The sequence below is a fragment of the Lates calcarifer genome, linkage group LG7_1 (genome assembly GCF_001640805.2).
Source record: "Lates calcarifer isolate ASB-BC8 linkage group LG7_1, TLL_Latcal_v3, whole genome shotgun sequence".
Lineage (NCBI taxonomy): Eukaryota > Metazoa > Chordata > Actinopteri > Centropomidae > Lates > Lates calcarifer.
Window position 1 is genome coordinate 9,947,058 of NC_066839.1, and position 16,317 is coordinate 9,963,374.

Sequence of the window (16,317 nt, forward strand, 5' to 3'; positions counted from 1 at the left end):
TCCATTTCTCACACTTGAAGGAGAAGCAGAAGGAAAACAAGTAATTGCAGTTCTTTATTAAATCAAACCCATTAATGAAAGTGATATGATTTCCCCTGCAGCAATGAGAAGAATCCAGTTAAGTTCACCTCTGAATGAAACTGACAATGAGGATTTAAATGACAAAACAATGTGCACAGAGAAATCCACTTTTATCTACTAAGATACAAAGGTCTGGGTTGCTGTTTACAACAAAACAAGCATATGTCATCACAGTTATTGTTACACAGTCTACCAACTTTCAAACCGAGCAAAACAGTTTTCAAATGATGTTATGATGTGCCTTAAGTGAATTTAAATATTAGTTTGCATGTTTTGGTGCATGCATATTAATGACACTGAGAGCAACAGTAAAACAACCTGAGCTGAGTTGGATTAAAATAACAATATATTATATTTATCATCACTCTCCCCAGTTGCATGCAAAAACGTAAGTATTGCCGCTCTATAACAGAGATTTATAAAGCCCAATGCTTATTCAATTTCAACTCAGTAATTGTTAACAGCATCTACATTAACTTGTAAACATTGTGACTTCATACACTGTGCACAATACATAAACTAGCAAGCAACCTTGATTTGTTACCTCTAAATTTCTCACTGTAAACAAGGATTGCGTTCAAATCATGGGGAAACATCAAAACCCCAAAGTGCTAGCATTTGAAGTATGAGATGGTACAAATTTGTATTGAAAATCCTTCTTTTTTTTTGGTTTACATTTTCTTATTGTGCATTTCTGTATCAAACATGATGAAGTGCTAACTAACGATGAGGAACGAAGACACCATTTAACAAACTCGTATAAGTTAATGGTCTTATGGCTTAAAGGTATCATCTGCTTATGGTACTTGTTACTGTAACACTCTTATAAAATCCACATCTTCCCAGTGACATGCTGTGGCCAGTCTTACTGTTCTGACTTTGGGCTGTAGAACTGAATGACAGCGTACTTGCCACTGGTCATCCAGTCTGGGTCTTGAGAGGTGAGCTTCTCCCCTTGGCCCAGCTGCAGACCGACCTGAACGTTGGCCTTGAGAGTCCTCAGGCTACACAGTGGGGCAGGCCCAAATCCTCGTAGTGCAGTATCAAAGCCCACTGTGTGGTCCCAGTCCCTGTCCCCGGTCAGCTTCCTGTAGTTCAGATCACCTTTTAACAGCACCAGGTCTGCCTCCTGCAGGGTCGCATACAAGTCAGGAGCATCAGCTGCCATGTCGCAGAACTCATGGGGCTGCGTCCAGAAACAATGGTCATGATAGGACCACACACCCTCCTTCACATAGATCTTCCACTGGTAACCACTCTTGGACATCCACTTGTGATTGGCTGCCATGGTCTGCTGGATGGTCCACTGAAAATCATTCGCTGTGACGTCTGAGACAAACCATGGGATAGATTTGCAGTGAAAATGGATCTCACGCGCGAGACCGGAGGAAACCAGGAAATCTGCTAAGACCAAGTCAGTGACTAACTCAAAGCCAGCATTGTCTAGTACAATGTCCACTCTGCCTGCAGTGACTTTCCCTGACTGTCCTGGCCTTTGAGCAGAAATAAGAGTTGACCATACCATGTTAGAGTCATTCACCAAGATGAATGGTTGCAGGCTGTCAAGGGAATCTATTGGACTCATCTTCTGCGAGTTCTCTTGTCCAGCAGAGATAGACAGGTCACACTTGTTCCCCCACAGAGAAACCTAGGACGAGTCAAGTAAAAACTATGAATGCCCAATGATCAGTTTATGTTAATATTATGCAATTAATATCATGTCACAGTGGATTATTCATACTTTGAGTGCTAATCCGCCATAGCTGTAAAGCACTACACACCTATTGTTTTAACTCACTTCTAATCACCCTCTACAGGCTACCATAAGTCACATCGAACAGGTGAACTAAAGTTGACTACTTGATGAAAACCCTGCGCCTCATAAGTGCAGCATCATGGTATGTCCTGCTTCCAGTTCCGACAGGGATGCATAGGAGGTCAGGTCCAATGATTTAACTTGATTATAGAAAGTCCAATTAAATTGAATAAGAAATATAGAAAAGGGATTGGTGGATAAATCTGTTCTCGCTGATTCATTCATAATTAAACTTTCATTTGACTGTAAGGTACTGAGGATACTGACCAGCAGGAGTTTGTTGAAATGCTCAAGCAACTGATTCTTGGACAGCCCTTCCATGTTCTTGTTGATGCCCTCCAAGTATGTACACAAGGCCATGACAGCCTGCTGAGACTCAAAAAAGCTCTGAGTCTTTCCCTCATTAAAGACATCGTAGTCACTGATGGGGGGACTGCAAGAAAAAGCAGATAGAAAATCATGCAACAGCATAGCAATACTTTCCTATTTTATCATATACCATATCAAGCTTTATAGTGTAATTTCCTTGAATAATTATTTTAATAATTAGAATAAGGATGCTACATTTTACAGAATGGAATAACATTATAAAGAAAATACTATGGCAGATTTTTCCAGGAATGATTTAAGGCAACTGGAGAGTGAAACCAGATCTCAAATCATTGTCTTCACATTGCATTGCAGCCCAGTGTAACAAATACTATATTAAAAAAAACTTGCCCACCAAAACAAATATAGCAATATATTGACAAATACTCAGAAGCAGAAATAAGGCAGAGACAGCACCCATTAAAAGATGTATACACTTCTCACTTGAGCCAGAGGGCCTCCTGTATCCTACGGTACATGTAGCACTCCACATAAAGCCATGGAGACTTGAACCAGCTGACAGACTCCTGGTCCCTTTGCACTCCCTGATGTCTCTGCAGGTACTGGTTCCAGGCCTCTGTGTCGTGCAAGCCGTCTGTCAATGCTAGTATTGGCTTATCCGTTTGCAGCTCATTCCTCAGCTTAGACAGCAGAGATATTGTTTGCTTCTCTGCCTGGATACCCTCCTGTATGAAAATGCAGAGGAAACACCAGCGAGATCAATTCATGTTTCATAATATGCCTCATAATTCTGGGTGCAGTTGAAGAGAACAGCTTGAATTCAGCTAGTCGAAAACAATTCTTACCTCTCCATATTCTTCAAAAAACTTGTTTTTGTTGCGATGTATTGTGTCTATAACTTTAGTCAAGATGGTCGGCAATCTGTCTTTTACAGTAAAATAAGCAAATGACCTGCAGAGAAACAATATATTCACTGACGTTACATAGCCATTTCTTGAAACTGCAGCAAGTGTTAAGACTACCACGCTAATTAGCAAGATATTCTTTCACCCTTGCTTTGTTAACGTTTCAGCTACCAAAATGCTACTTGCACGTATATCGGTGCCGTCAACAAGCACATTTACTTTAAATGAACTGAACCAACGTCATTTGGCTAGTGGCATGTACACACTCGGTTATTAGCAACTTACTGAATTTCTGTTAGCAAAGAGCTAATGCTACTGCTGGTTTGACCACAACAGTCCCAGCCTTATGAAGCCATTTTGATACCGCAGTATAGTTAAACACATTATTTAACGTGGTGACAAAGTAGTAAAATCAGCTGTCAACATACCCAACCACTTTGGCAGACAATGAAGGAGGAACTCCGTGCACAGTTTGATCGGCCGCCATCATTTCAGCAGTGGGTGACGATTCAAACACAAACTTTATCGATAAAAAATCCTAAGACAAGAACAAATGCTGGGGGTCTGCTTGCAGTTTGAAAACGTTTATTTTCCTCTGGACGTGACGCAACAAAACAGACTATATCAAGCTCAACTTCCCCTTATTTCGCTACTACTATTTTTATACTAATAAGTACTTTACATTGTAATATTTCCTTCCTGGTTCCCCGTTGACTTCCATTTTATTTAGTATACGATGCTACCATCTAGCGGCTGGTGTGTAAACTGCAATGTCGGCAGTAGGTGTGTCCCGTGTCAATGGGTGTTGTAGCTGCGAGTATATTTCAAAGATGTTTAACCGTGCCGTGTTTAATTTCTTGTGACTGTGACCACACATCAGCCTTACATCTTCAAAACTTCAAAGTGAGTCTTTTCTTAGGTGGATCAAATAGTGGCGCGCGTTACTGCATTGCGCATGGCATTCCGTTGTTGTTGTTGTTGCTGCTGCTGCTGCTGCAGGACCCAGAGCATCGCTCGTTGTTTGGGGCAACCGTCGTCATGGAGACATCGATTTGCCCTATCAGAAAAGGGCAGAATTCGAACCCCACCCCTTCAAATCCCCCTCCCCCCAAGGCTTTTTGGCGGGAAATAGCAAGAGGGGGGTGGAGTATGATTTTGGTAGAGGGAAGCGTTTCTCTTGAGTCCATGCTATGGACCCCTCATTAAATACAAATATCCATGAATACAGACGTACAGTATAGTATGCACAGCGTAGTGAAGTCATTTGTGTGTTTAACATAGCCTGAGTTTATGTAATATGTTATATTGCTCTTGTAGCAAATCATCAGCATTTTAGTGAGGCTGCCTGTACCTGTTTTCTTTGAAAAATGGCTGTAAAGGCTGCCTTCTATACTTTCTAGGTTATACTAACCTTCTACCACTGAATCAAATATCTACAAGAAAAAAACAAACGCTTCAAGTAAGCCTACCCCATGACAAAATAAGAGGCACCAGGCACCAAACTAATGGCTTCAGGTTTGCGGTCCGTTTTGGTTTGGGAACCGGGACGGCCTCTCCGCTCTTCTCTTTTTAAAGAACATGACCAATTCATTGGCTGCACCCACGAATATCAGGCTGGAAAGATAGACACATCAGTCCCCCCCCCCCCCCGATCAGCCCCGGTCACTATGGGAACACGACGGGCCGTTGTCAGGATGTGGGGTCCTTGGGAGTGGGAGTCCAGCTGCGTCCACCTCCGGTGTTCATCAACCGCCGGCCTCCCATCCCCCCGCCGGGCCCCAGCCTGGCCGGATCTGTTTTTCTAAACCGAGAGAGGAGTGACTCACCACTCCGGTTTCAAAACAGGCCATGAACGGTGGGGGGAGGGTGGCAGTTAACGTTAAAGGTCCTGTTTAAACAGGTGTTTCAGCTCACCACACAGTCGTCTCATGCAACAGCAGCAGGCTCACGGACTATTTCTTTCGAGTCATAGATTGCGTTGCGTGCAAAGTCGCTTAATATTGTGTATTGACGTCAGGATCAGACAAATCTCGACGCAAATCTCTCTCTCTCTCTCTCTTTTTTTTTTTTTTTTTACGTTTTAAGCGATTCCATGCAGACTCTGCTGCTGGTTTTGCAAATGCATTATTGCACAAAAGATCAATTTAGTGGAAATCAGTGGCAGGGCAGTCATGTGAGAGAAGAGTCTGTATCTCTTTTGAACGAGCTGTTCTGAGAAAAAAGAAACCGGGGAAAGGTTGAAGAGGGCACAAGAAAGCCATATGAACAGAGGCAGACAGGAGTGTAACATTGTTCCTGGTGATACAGCATTATCATATAAATCAATTTATCAGAATGTATAGATTTTAATCCTGAGAGTCAGTGTGGTAACAGTTTATCTGCTTCTTTCAATAAACCCCTGCTGTGTGCCTTTCAGCAAAGTAAACATGCCTTTGTTTTGCTGTCATTACCATCTACTGTTGCTCTACCACTGGTCTCAATCGATGTTTTGTTAGTGAAACATTTTGCTCTCCCACAGGCCCACATTTTTATTAGCTAATTAGCTTCAGTAGTGTTGTGAACTCTAGATCAGAGCTAGTTTTGCTGTTTGTTGACTGGACAGAGAGTTTGAGGTCCTCAGGGTCCTGGTTCATAGTTGTTTCTGTCCCCTCCCATGTCTTCCGTCTCCTCTTACAGACTCTCCACCCATTCTCTGCCTGGCCAACAAGCGTTTTCAGAGAGCTGCAACTTGCTTAGTCTGGTCCTCCTATGGACTCCCTGCCCTAAGGCTGACATGCAACTCTATAATGAGAGGTCGGGGGGTGGGGTGATTGGTGTTTACACTGGGACAACATCCACCAACTCACTGATGAAAATATCTGATGACTAAATATTGATGTGGCTCCAAAGTGCATTTGTGAAAAGGTCCTTCTACACTTCCCATACCTTTGGACAGGGAATATGTGGTTGAAATCAATTTCCAAGATCTTGACCTACTCCTTTCCCTCACTGGGACTTCTCTCTGTTCAAAAATGGGTTTCCAGTAGACATTTGAGTTGAGGCAATACTTTGTTGAAATCACAAAATTACAGCAGTAATTTAAGAACTCATTAAGAGTCTACAACAAGCAGGGGGAATTACTTCTTTCACACAGACGCAATGAGTCACAAATATTGTTTGCTGTTTTTGCTGTTGTTTGATGTGACTGGGTTATTAAAGGTCATTACCGACAAGAGGTCTATAATATTGTTTACTGTTTATGCAGGTCTGACATTGCTTGGGTATAGTATGTAAGGGTGAACACAGGTTACTATGCACTAGTATTGCTTAAAAGGGTAGCCTTTGAGTAGAAGTCTTGTTACTTATGTGGATACTGGCATGAGTTAGATCTCTGCCATTATTTGCACTCTTTTAATTAGATGCTTGGAAATGAGCCTATCCTCACAAATTAAAGAAACAGTTAAGGCCTGCCCAAACAGCAGATAATCTGACATCAAAACATAATAATCTTGTATCTACAGTGGCACATATCAACTATAAACCAGTATACAAACCAGTGTAGTCTTGAGACAACAGTCAAACATATAAATTGAACGTATATTCAATATTTTGTGTCATACTGTTCATGAGAGTTGTGTGGGAATCAGGTCACACTTCGCATAACTTTCCAAACAAAAAGTAATGTGTAGGTTTTCCCTTTTTGCACAGCTAACTCAAATCTTGCCTCCACAGGGTAGGTCTATAGTAAAATAAGAGCTTTGACAAGGTTAAGTTTAAACTGTCTTCTAAAAAAATAAAAACAAATGTAAACTCAATAATTTATCAGTTTAAATTCTAAGTTTCTATAAAGCTCTTTACAACTGCCTCATAGTATAAAATGTGATAAAAAAAAAAAAAAAAAAAAAAAAACTTGCACTTCCTCTTTTTGTGGCTTTCACATCACAGTCACAGAAATTATGGTCTCAAAGACAAACTTAAGGAAAAAGCTATGCCCAGCTAGATGTATTTTGATACCAAAGCTCACTGAAATTGCTAACAGATGCATTAAACTTTATTTTTTAAAATGATAGTATTTAAATGGTCCCACAAATTCTGTAAGCTAATTTATTATTGTATCACATTGTTATTGTGTCCTATTTGTTACAAAGGATTCAAAAGGGGGAAAATCATTTTATTTAATCATGTAGATTTTCATCTCTAGGTTTTATATCTGTGTAATTAAAGATAAAGATATAGGCATAATACCCAGTGACAATATTTCAAATATAGCTAATATGTGCTAACATTAAATATTTATTTACTTCTTTTGAACTTTAAATATTCAACGAAATAAACTTGGAAGCTTCAGCACCAAAAAAAAAAAAAAAAAAAAAAAAAAAAAAGCAAATGTGAGAAGATCGTGGGCAAACAGTGTTATTTCAGTAAGAGTGGGTGAGGGACAACACACAGCCACACTTCGGTTTCTGTTTAACGTGTCTTTAACGGCAGAGTCACAATGATTAACCACCACACGGCGAGTCAACGTAGCTGTTAGCCGTTTATGTTCGACCTCACCGGCTGTCAAAAAGGTGGCTGTAGCGGGGGTTGCTCTCACGGACGGTTACACAGTGCGGGAAATTAACGTTAATTCAACCGCCCCTTTGCTCAACGGATTTTTGCAACGGCTGTTCTTAGGCTGGTTTTTACCCACAGTCATGTGATTGTAACGTAAAACCCCTAACCGGAAAACACCGACGGACGACCCTCTCCGCCGCCAACGAATGCTGCGTTTGCAAGGAACAGTACAAGCTGCTGCGAGCCCAGAGAGGACGGACGAGTCCCCGGTAACAAACAAACAACGGCGACACGGCAAACTCCACGGATTTAAGCGGAGTGCAGGTACGGCTGTTTTTTAGCTACGTACTTACCCCCTCGTTTACTGGCAGTGTTATGTTATTTGACGACTTGTGTGCGCTTTGGCTAACTGTAATTGTCACGGGGAAGTTAAAAAGAAACGCGTTCGTGACCAGCCCCATCCCCCTTGCGTCTCTCGCTCGCTCTCCCCCGCGTGTGTTCTGTGTGTGTTGTGTGCTCGCGCCCGCGTGCGTGCATGCATGTCCGTTTTCTCGCGCTAGCAGTAGCAACCGAGAGCAGACCCGAGGCACAGGCAGGAGTCAATGTAGGCGCGCTCGTTTTTGTGTGCCCCCATAGAAGGTTTAATGTTCTTAGCTGCTATTTTCAATTCTCATTGTTGGACAGTTTTATTCCCGCAGCGTGTTTACCTTCCTCACATGCTTCAGTCACTGGCGGTTTTAACGGCGAATAACAGAAAATCTCACTACGGAAGTAACTGTTCCACGTGTCTACATCACATCAGGGGCGGTGCTTTATTGTTGCAAACAAGTTAGTATTGATTAACACATGGTGCTGTGGCTAACTTACTGGATCATCATGTGAATTCAAGCTGGCCCATTGTGGAAGATTAATAGTTTAGTTTTATTGTTTGATCTCTCTCTGTCAAGCCAAACATCTGGTAGCTACATCTCACATGGGATTAGAAGACTCCGCTATTTTACAAAACATGCATCCTCCGGAAATACATACACAAAAACAAAAGAGCAGATAAATGTACATTGTTATAAGTACTTACGTATTCTTTCAAGAGCATATTTATGTGAAAGCAAAGAAGAGAAAAGAACTGACATATCCACAGATAATGCTGGTCACTGGTTTATTTGACTGTTTCATCTATATTTACAAAGTCAGTCATCTGTTTCTATCTTACTAAACAAAGTATTGAGCAGTGCTTGAAAAAGGACAATAGAAAACGACATGAAACTAATTTACTACATCATTCACATAGCACATTGAATCAATTGCCTTTCTCCTTTCAAACTGACATACCATCCAATTTCAATAGCAAGTGGTAAAATACCAGATGTTTGCTTTTTAGATAAATAACACTGTACTTTCTGGAGTAGCACTAAACTAAAGCCATTCTCGGACAATGTTATGCCAGAAATAAAAGTCAGATTGAAGTATGCCATCCAAACAACTTCGCTGTGATGTCCTTAAAATTCAGTGCCTCCAGGTCCAACAGAATATCTGAATACCACAAACCAACTATCTTTTGTGATGCTGTATTTTTGCTGCTCTCACATTTTGTTGTTTCCAGAGCTGAAAAAAGTCTGAAATGACGTGCAACTTACCATAATTCAAATAACGTTACTTATCTTAAAGAGTCTGCAGCTGCGCTGAGTTGTGATGAAGGTGTAGTGACACAGCATGAGTCAGTGCCAGGTTTAGTGAAATTGTATGTTGTCTGTCATGTATTAGGATGATCCAGGAAAGGGATGAGGAGTGTTTAGGGGCCTCCAAGTCTTCAGCACTGACATGATGAGAATACACCCAGTTTATTAGTACTAGAGTGTGGTTGGTGGGTGCTCTGCATCTTTAATACCTGCTGCTGCTGCCTTACCTCCCTTGCACAAAATGTGGAACCATAGCTTTTTCCTAGAGTGGTGCAGTGCAAGCATCTTTGCACTCTGACCTCTCTGATGAAATACATATGTGTAGAGGGCTTGTGGAGTGTTTATATGCATATGTATGTAGCAGGAGGTATGAAGAGCTGCTGAGTTCTGATCTACCAGGGGTAAATTAGCTGATGAAGTGATCCATCATCTTCTGCCTCGATACCTGTCTTTGCGTGTGTGGGTTCAGAGAAAGTGTTGGAGAAAAGAGATTCACCCTGTCCCACGGGCTCCTCTGGAAGGGGGGTAGAACCAGTTCTGCCTTATGGAATGTATGCCGACGCCCATTACTCTGATCATGTGATGGCCTGAAGCCCTCGTAGTCCTCCAGTAACCTTTTGAGGTCAACACCCATCTCACTGGTCACCAGAAAGCACTGAGTTTGGAGTTTGGATCAGTTCCTATTGAAGCAGAAGGAACAAGTAACAATTTAATAGATCTTTCCCATATCACTGGAAACTGAAACCTTGTGCTAGATATTTGACAGTTATTTTATTACAAGACTGTGCGTTAAACCTATTCATCCCAGGGATTATGTGAGAATTATATTCTGGCAATTGTCATAAGAGAGCAGGGAAAATAGCTGCTTTTAAAACTATCAAGGCAGTCTGTACAGGAAGCAGACTCAACACTTTTGTTGTGATCTGTGTAAAAAAATATATTCTGTTCAAAGTGTATGTAGAACAAGAATATTTACATGTCCTGGAAAAAAGTTTGAGTTCTCAAATTACTTGTTGTAATGCTTAATTACCTTTGCAAAATATGTCCAAATACTCACTAGTGCAATACAGTGTTCAAAACAGATCAAGGTGTTTAGTTTTCCATAGCCACAACATGAATTGGCGTTGTTTTCTGTGACATTAAAGCGAGACAAATTGTCTCACAAAATGATTCTTCACTACTGTGTTAAGTTAGCCTTTACAAGGTCGTTAGATCACCCCTGTCAGCCTGTCTCTTTGTGGTCACAATAAACTCTGGTCTCTTTCCAGACAGGAAACTCACTGCTGCTTGTGTGTGTGTGTCTTTGTGCAGGTTGAAGAATGGAGTTGGCCAACCATGGTCTTATCCTGCTGCAGCAGCTTAACGCTCAGAGGGAGTTTGGCTTCCTGTGCGACTGCACTGTGGCTATAGGAGATGTCTTCTTCAAAGCCCACAAAGCCGTCCTTGCTGCCTTCTCCAACTACTTCAGAATGCTCTTCATCCATCAGGACAGGTACAAGAGGAATGTAGTAGCAGTGATATCAGACTTTAAACACCTTTAAGTGGTCACATCAGAAAACTTACCCAGCACCAAATTTTAAAGCAGAACTTACAGGTAACATGTCAAAATAACATTGACTTGTTCTCGTGTTGTCAAACATACAAGGACTTTTTTCTCTGTGTTTGAGTGCTGGACTATATCTAAATCTTTGTGTGATGACCCACAATTAATGTCATTGTTCAAATCAGTGGATCAGATTGAGGTGACAAATTGGAGGGCCTGTAAGATCAAAACATATCTGTGTTTCCATGACAATGTGTGCTGGTTCACCCACTGAGCTCACTTCATTCAAACAGATTTATTCATGTGTAAGTTTTCAACAATCCATGACCTGTTAAATTTTCTTCATATAGTCAAGATATGAGGAGTAGCCACTTCTCTGTATTGCCCTCTTCTGTTGATAGCTGAAACCTGTATCAGTGCTGCTGTTGATAATACACAGTATCATCTAACATTATCAAAACCTCCCACACTGTCTGTCACAAGTTAAGTGTGATGTGTTTATTTTTCAGTGACTGTGTGCGTCTGAAGGCTGCGGACATACAGCCAGACATCTTCAGCTACCTCCTGAACCTGATGTACACGGGCAAGCTCGCACCTCAGCTGATAGACCCTGCACGGCTGGAGCAGGGAGTCAGATTTCTGCATGCCTATCCGCTCTTGCAGGAGGCCAGCCAGTCGGTGTATTCACACCCCGAGCACAGCATCAACCTCTCCACCTCCCTCTACGGCATCCAGATCTCTGACCAACAGGTGGCGCTGTCAGCCAGGCTGCCCGCACAACGGCAGCTCTCCTCGCCCTTTGAGGTCGAGCAGCTCGTCTCAGAGGGGAAGTATCCATCCACGGCAGCTGCCGCAGCTTCATACGCAAATTCCTTACCGTCCAAAGCAGGCCTCCTCACCCCCCGACATGGAGGCCTCAACCAGCGGGGCCAAGCCGACAGGCGAGGAGGGGGGAGCCGACCTGCTTAGTGCAGATGGTTCCTCAGCCAGTGCCATCCTCCATGTGAAGCCCAGCATCATGAAGAGGAGTTCGTCCTTTAGGAAGCACTACTCCTGTCATCTGTGCAGGAGTCGATTCACCCAGAGATGCCTGCTGAGAGAGCACCTCCTACAGCACACCCAGGCTATTCAGCAGACCCTGTCTGAGCCCAGTGCTGCACTCTCACCTGTCATGACTGGAGAACACAGCATGCTAGAGGTAGAGGGCGTCCTCAAAGGAAGCAAGCCAGGGTCAGGTGCCCAGGCTGCTACTACAGCAGTCGAGATAATCAGTGACAGCGAGCAAACACCTGTTTCAGGTACCAACTCGGACTCTCCCCGAGCAGAGGTATCCACGTCCAGCTGGGGGGTTGGGGGGTTAAATTCTCAGGCAGACACACCGCCTCCGTCCGACATCGCGGACATCGACAACCTGGAGAGCGCCGACTTGGACCGGGAGGTGAAGCGGCGGAAGTATGAGTGCTCCACCTGCGGGCGCAAGTTCATTCAGAAGAGCCACTGGCGTGAGCACATGTACATCCACACAGGGAAGCCCTTCAAGTGCAGCGCCTGCGGCAAGAGCTTCTGCCGGGCCAACCAGGCGGCCCGTCACGTCTGCCTGAACCAGGGGGCCGACACCTACACCATGGTGGACCGACAGAGCATGGAGCTGTGCACGGCGGGCGACGACAGCAGCCAGATGGAGGCAATGTTCTTGGGTTCATCAAAGCCTTACAAGTGTAACATTTGCGCAACCACCTTCTCCAGTCCCAATGAGGTGATCAAACACCTGTGCTTCACCCAAGGGGGGTTAGTGGGACTGCAGGGAAACACAGGGGCAGGGATGGTGCTCCAGCGTGAAGAGTTTTCCAAAGATGAAGGCTCTGATTTGTCCAACTCTGGCACCCCCCTAGAACCCCTAAAGACTGAGGAGATCCTTGTGGAGTAGTGCCAAAACTGTGTTTCTGTCCTTTTTAACATGTTTCTAAATTATGGTTAATAGGTAAGCTAAAGTTAGTCAGGGTATGTATGTTGGAGGTTCTTGATCTACTTAAAATGTTTTTGTTTTGTCTTTGAGTACAGTATTTTGGAGTTTTTTGACCCTATGTATGACAAAATGTTTAAAGTAAATAGCCTTTAACTCTCGGGAGATGAAACCAACATCATTAGAGAAGAAAAAAAATCAACATTTGGCTAAATACCAGTTAAATACCAGTGAGGGAGAGGAAGTAACTATTACCTTGTTTCATCTCATCATTTAATTGTTGGTGAACATTGGTATTAGACTCACATGTGCCACATTGTTTTCTTGTAAGAGCTGTCGTTGTGGCGAGGCCGCACAGGCAGGACTTTCAGTATAAAAGGAAGAGGAAGCTGAGACAGTTCCGGAGGAGACAGCATGTTGTGAGATGAGTTGGCAGTGCTAGGTGTGAGGAGGAGAAAGAAGTGGAACCTCTTGAGCTGCACTGTTTCTAATGAGGGGCTGATTCTGCAGGTCAGGTATAGATTATAATTCCAGCTAAAAGCACACAGAATATTCAGACCTGAGACAATCTGTGCTCTTTTTTTTTTGAGTTGATGTCCCTAATTCAGGAAAGTGCATTTGTCTTCCATCAGATGTTATGACCCTTCTCTGCAGTCGTTCGCTCTGTGTTAAGTGTGGTCATGGTCTCTGTTTTTTTTTTTTGGTTTTTTTTTGCAGCATGTTAAAGCATAATTGCTCTTCAAAATAATAGTCAGGAGAATCTAGAAAACTGGTCACATCACAAGCAAGAGCTGTCATTGTGTTTACAGTTGTACCACTTTGATTTTTTTCCCCTTGATTTCTCATTTTAACTTGTTATATTGTTTGGTTACTGATTGAAGAAGCAACATGTTCCATCCACACACACATATTTTGATGGGAGCCTGCCTTGTTCAGTATTGTACATCTTGTCTATGTCATAATTTGCTTGAATCTACTTCTAAAGGCCCTTTAAATTTTGTTCGACATGCTTTTCTAATTTTATATACAGCATTATATTTACAAAGACTATGTTATATTGCAAAGGTGTATATATATTAGTAGAAAAATAGCTTTCAAAATAGAAATACATTTGGCTTAACAAAAGTTTATGTATTAGGGATGGGCACAACACATTTATCTTTCATTTCTTTGAGTAAAATCTGGGCTTGATTATGATATTGAGCTTTTAAAAGTATGTTATAATTAAAAAGATTATTCAGGATTTTATGTCTCTTTTCCCATTGCCAAATTTGTACTAATTGCTAACCTCCTTACTCACTGTGCAAAGGGAAACATTTTCTCTGTATTGTAGATTGATAATATTGTAAACTTTCTGACATTTATATTCGTTCTTTAACTTTGTCCAGTTTCCAACATTGTGGGAGAAAACAGGCAGATGTTGACGATGACAATGATGATGTAGGTGATGTAGAGGTTTAGAGCAGCAGAGTTTGACTGTTTAACCTTTCAGTTAGAGGTCATGTAAACTCAGGCAAGGATGACCGTGTCATGTGGAGAGAGTTGGCTGTAACAAGATGTTTGCAAGAAATATAATAACAGGGTGATATTTCTGTGAACTAGACTCTCTGGACACATGTGTTATGGGAATATTAAAGGTGCTATTTATTATAACGTAATGCAACATCAATTCTTTGGGATAACAGGAACACTTTCTGTCTACTACTGATGACTGGAAATTGTGAAAAATATTTGCATACTTGTCCAGTAAATGTGAAGCAAGCAAAGTGATGAGGCAGTTAAATAATTCATGTTATGTGTGATAACCCAGCTCGGGTAGTATAATTTTAGCAATACCAATGAGCATTGTTTTGATTTTTCTGCTACAAACCTGCAATTTAACTGTGATTAAAACTTGTCAGGATAACTTTACATATAAAAATGTGTTTTTTCCTTCTTTTTTAACATATTTGATCATTCACATTTCACAATTCACTGGAGATAGGCCTGTAAAACTCTCAGTATTCTTGTTTCCACCAATGGGAAATTAATCTATTCTGTTTTGATTTTAATTACTATAAAATTGCCTTTTTTTGCTGCAAAAACATAAATAGTTGGAATCCTCTCAATTTATTCAATTTGAAAGGTTACAAAGACAAGTCTTCCAAATATCTACGGTGCATCAAGTATAATAATTTTAGTGTCCAGCTATAAAAAAGATTTACTAATATAATTTGGATATAAAAAAAATCATATGTACTGAAAAATATTTTAAATGTAGTCTTTGTTAGATTTACTGTTTCTATCTTTAGTGAAAAACAAATGCCCATCCCTAGTATGTTATATAATATATGTTGTCATTTTTTGTTGTTTTTATTTTGAGCCATTTTCACCCAGGCAGAGTTTTCATCCTCTAGTACAGTGTTGTGACACTGAGGATGAAGCCCAGCTAAATTAGTTTGAAGTGAGATTTTTTGTACTTAAACATCCTCCAGTGATAAGTACTGGAAAACAGTTGTTCTTTTGATGCAGTGAGCCCAGTGTTTGACTAGGTGGAGCTGTTTATCTGTATTGTCAACTCAGGTCTGAAGTTACGGGGAAATCTATCAAATTTGAAGAGTGATGTCTTTACTAATGTGGTTGCCAATTACATGACTGTCTTTGCCATCTTTTGACTATACATCAACACTCTATCACATTTTAGTTCACATAAAAGCACAAGTGTCTGTGAATTGACTCTTACAAGTGTTTCATATCAACCAACAGGGAAGGAGTCGTGTAGTCTTGTTTGTGTCTTGTCTCAATTTTGGTTTGTTGAGGCAAATTGAAATGCTGTACTACTGACATTCTTTTCTCAGAGCATAATTGATACACAAAAATATGTGCTTTATAAAACAAGATGAAATCCATCCTCAGTTGAAGGTAATTGTTCCTCTGCAGCACCAGTCTTATAACTTAAATGGTTGTGTATGTGTGTGTTTAAACACCTCACTATCTCAGGAAGGTGAGAAGTTTGACAGTTGTCTTTTCTGTCCACTGTTGTAAATGGCAACAATAATTTAAGGACCCCCCCCCCCCAGTTATACTTGAGTGTACACAGAATTACCCCACTCTCTAGTGCCCATCTGACATCAACTACTGTGATCAGTCTGTGTTCTCAGGAATGTGAGTTATTTTCTGTATACACACTTTTGTTTTTGTTTGTTTTGCTTTATTTTCAGTGAAGAATGAACAATAAAAACAAGTCTTTTTATAACTGACGTTCTTTGTTATTTATGGTAGGCAGGTAACACTTTACTAAATGGTTTATAACACATAATAATGTTGCTATAAGCAGATAAATTGACATTTTGAGTGTTTTTCAACAATTCTAACTTCTATGAAGACACATTATATATTATTACAACTATGATCTACCATATTCATAACTGTTAATCAGCCTTCAATTTAGGATTCCTACAGGAGGAGTTATAGATGTTGAAAAAAACATT

The 16,317-nt window shown here is 41.2% G+C and overlaps 2 protein-coding genes across 3 annotated transcripts; one reads left to right on the plus strand and one right to left on the minus strand.

Moving 5' to 3' along the window:
• Positions 1-41: 41 nt before the first annotated feature.
• On the minus strand, positions 42-8,394 carry armt1 (acidic residue methyltransferase 1). Of its 2 annotated transcripts, XM_018672605.2 has the most exons (6): positions 8,019-8,394; positions 3,561-3,670; positions 3,073-3,178; positions 2,711-2,952; positions 2,165-2,330; positions 42-1,729 (listed from the first exon to the last, which is right to left on the minus strand). In XM_018672605.2, the coding sequence occupies exons 1-6, from the start codon at positions 8,124-8,126 to the stop codon at positions 947-949; spliced, it is 1,515 nt and encodes a 504-aa protein (XP_018528121.1). In that variant the 5' UTR covers positions 8,127-8,394; the 3' UTR covers positions 42-946. The 2 variants fall into 2 exon arrangements, with proteins under 2 accessions (XP_018528121.1, XP_050927813.1); XM_051071856.1 differs by lacking the exons at positions 3,073-3,178; positions 8,019-8,394 and having other exon boundaries at positions 3,561-3,701.
• Positions 4,898-14,758, plus strand: zbtb2b (zinc finger and BTB domain containing 2b). The gene is given in 4 exon segments (XM_018672604.2): positions 4,898-7,989; positions 10,653-10,833; positions 11,394-11,663; positions 11,665-14,758. Coding segments are annotated over 3 exon segments (1,590 nt in total). The 5' UTR covers positions 4,898-7,989; positions 10,653-10,660; the 3' UTR covers positions 12,812-14,758.
• Positions 14,759-16,317: the final 1,559 nt, after the last annotated feature.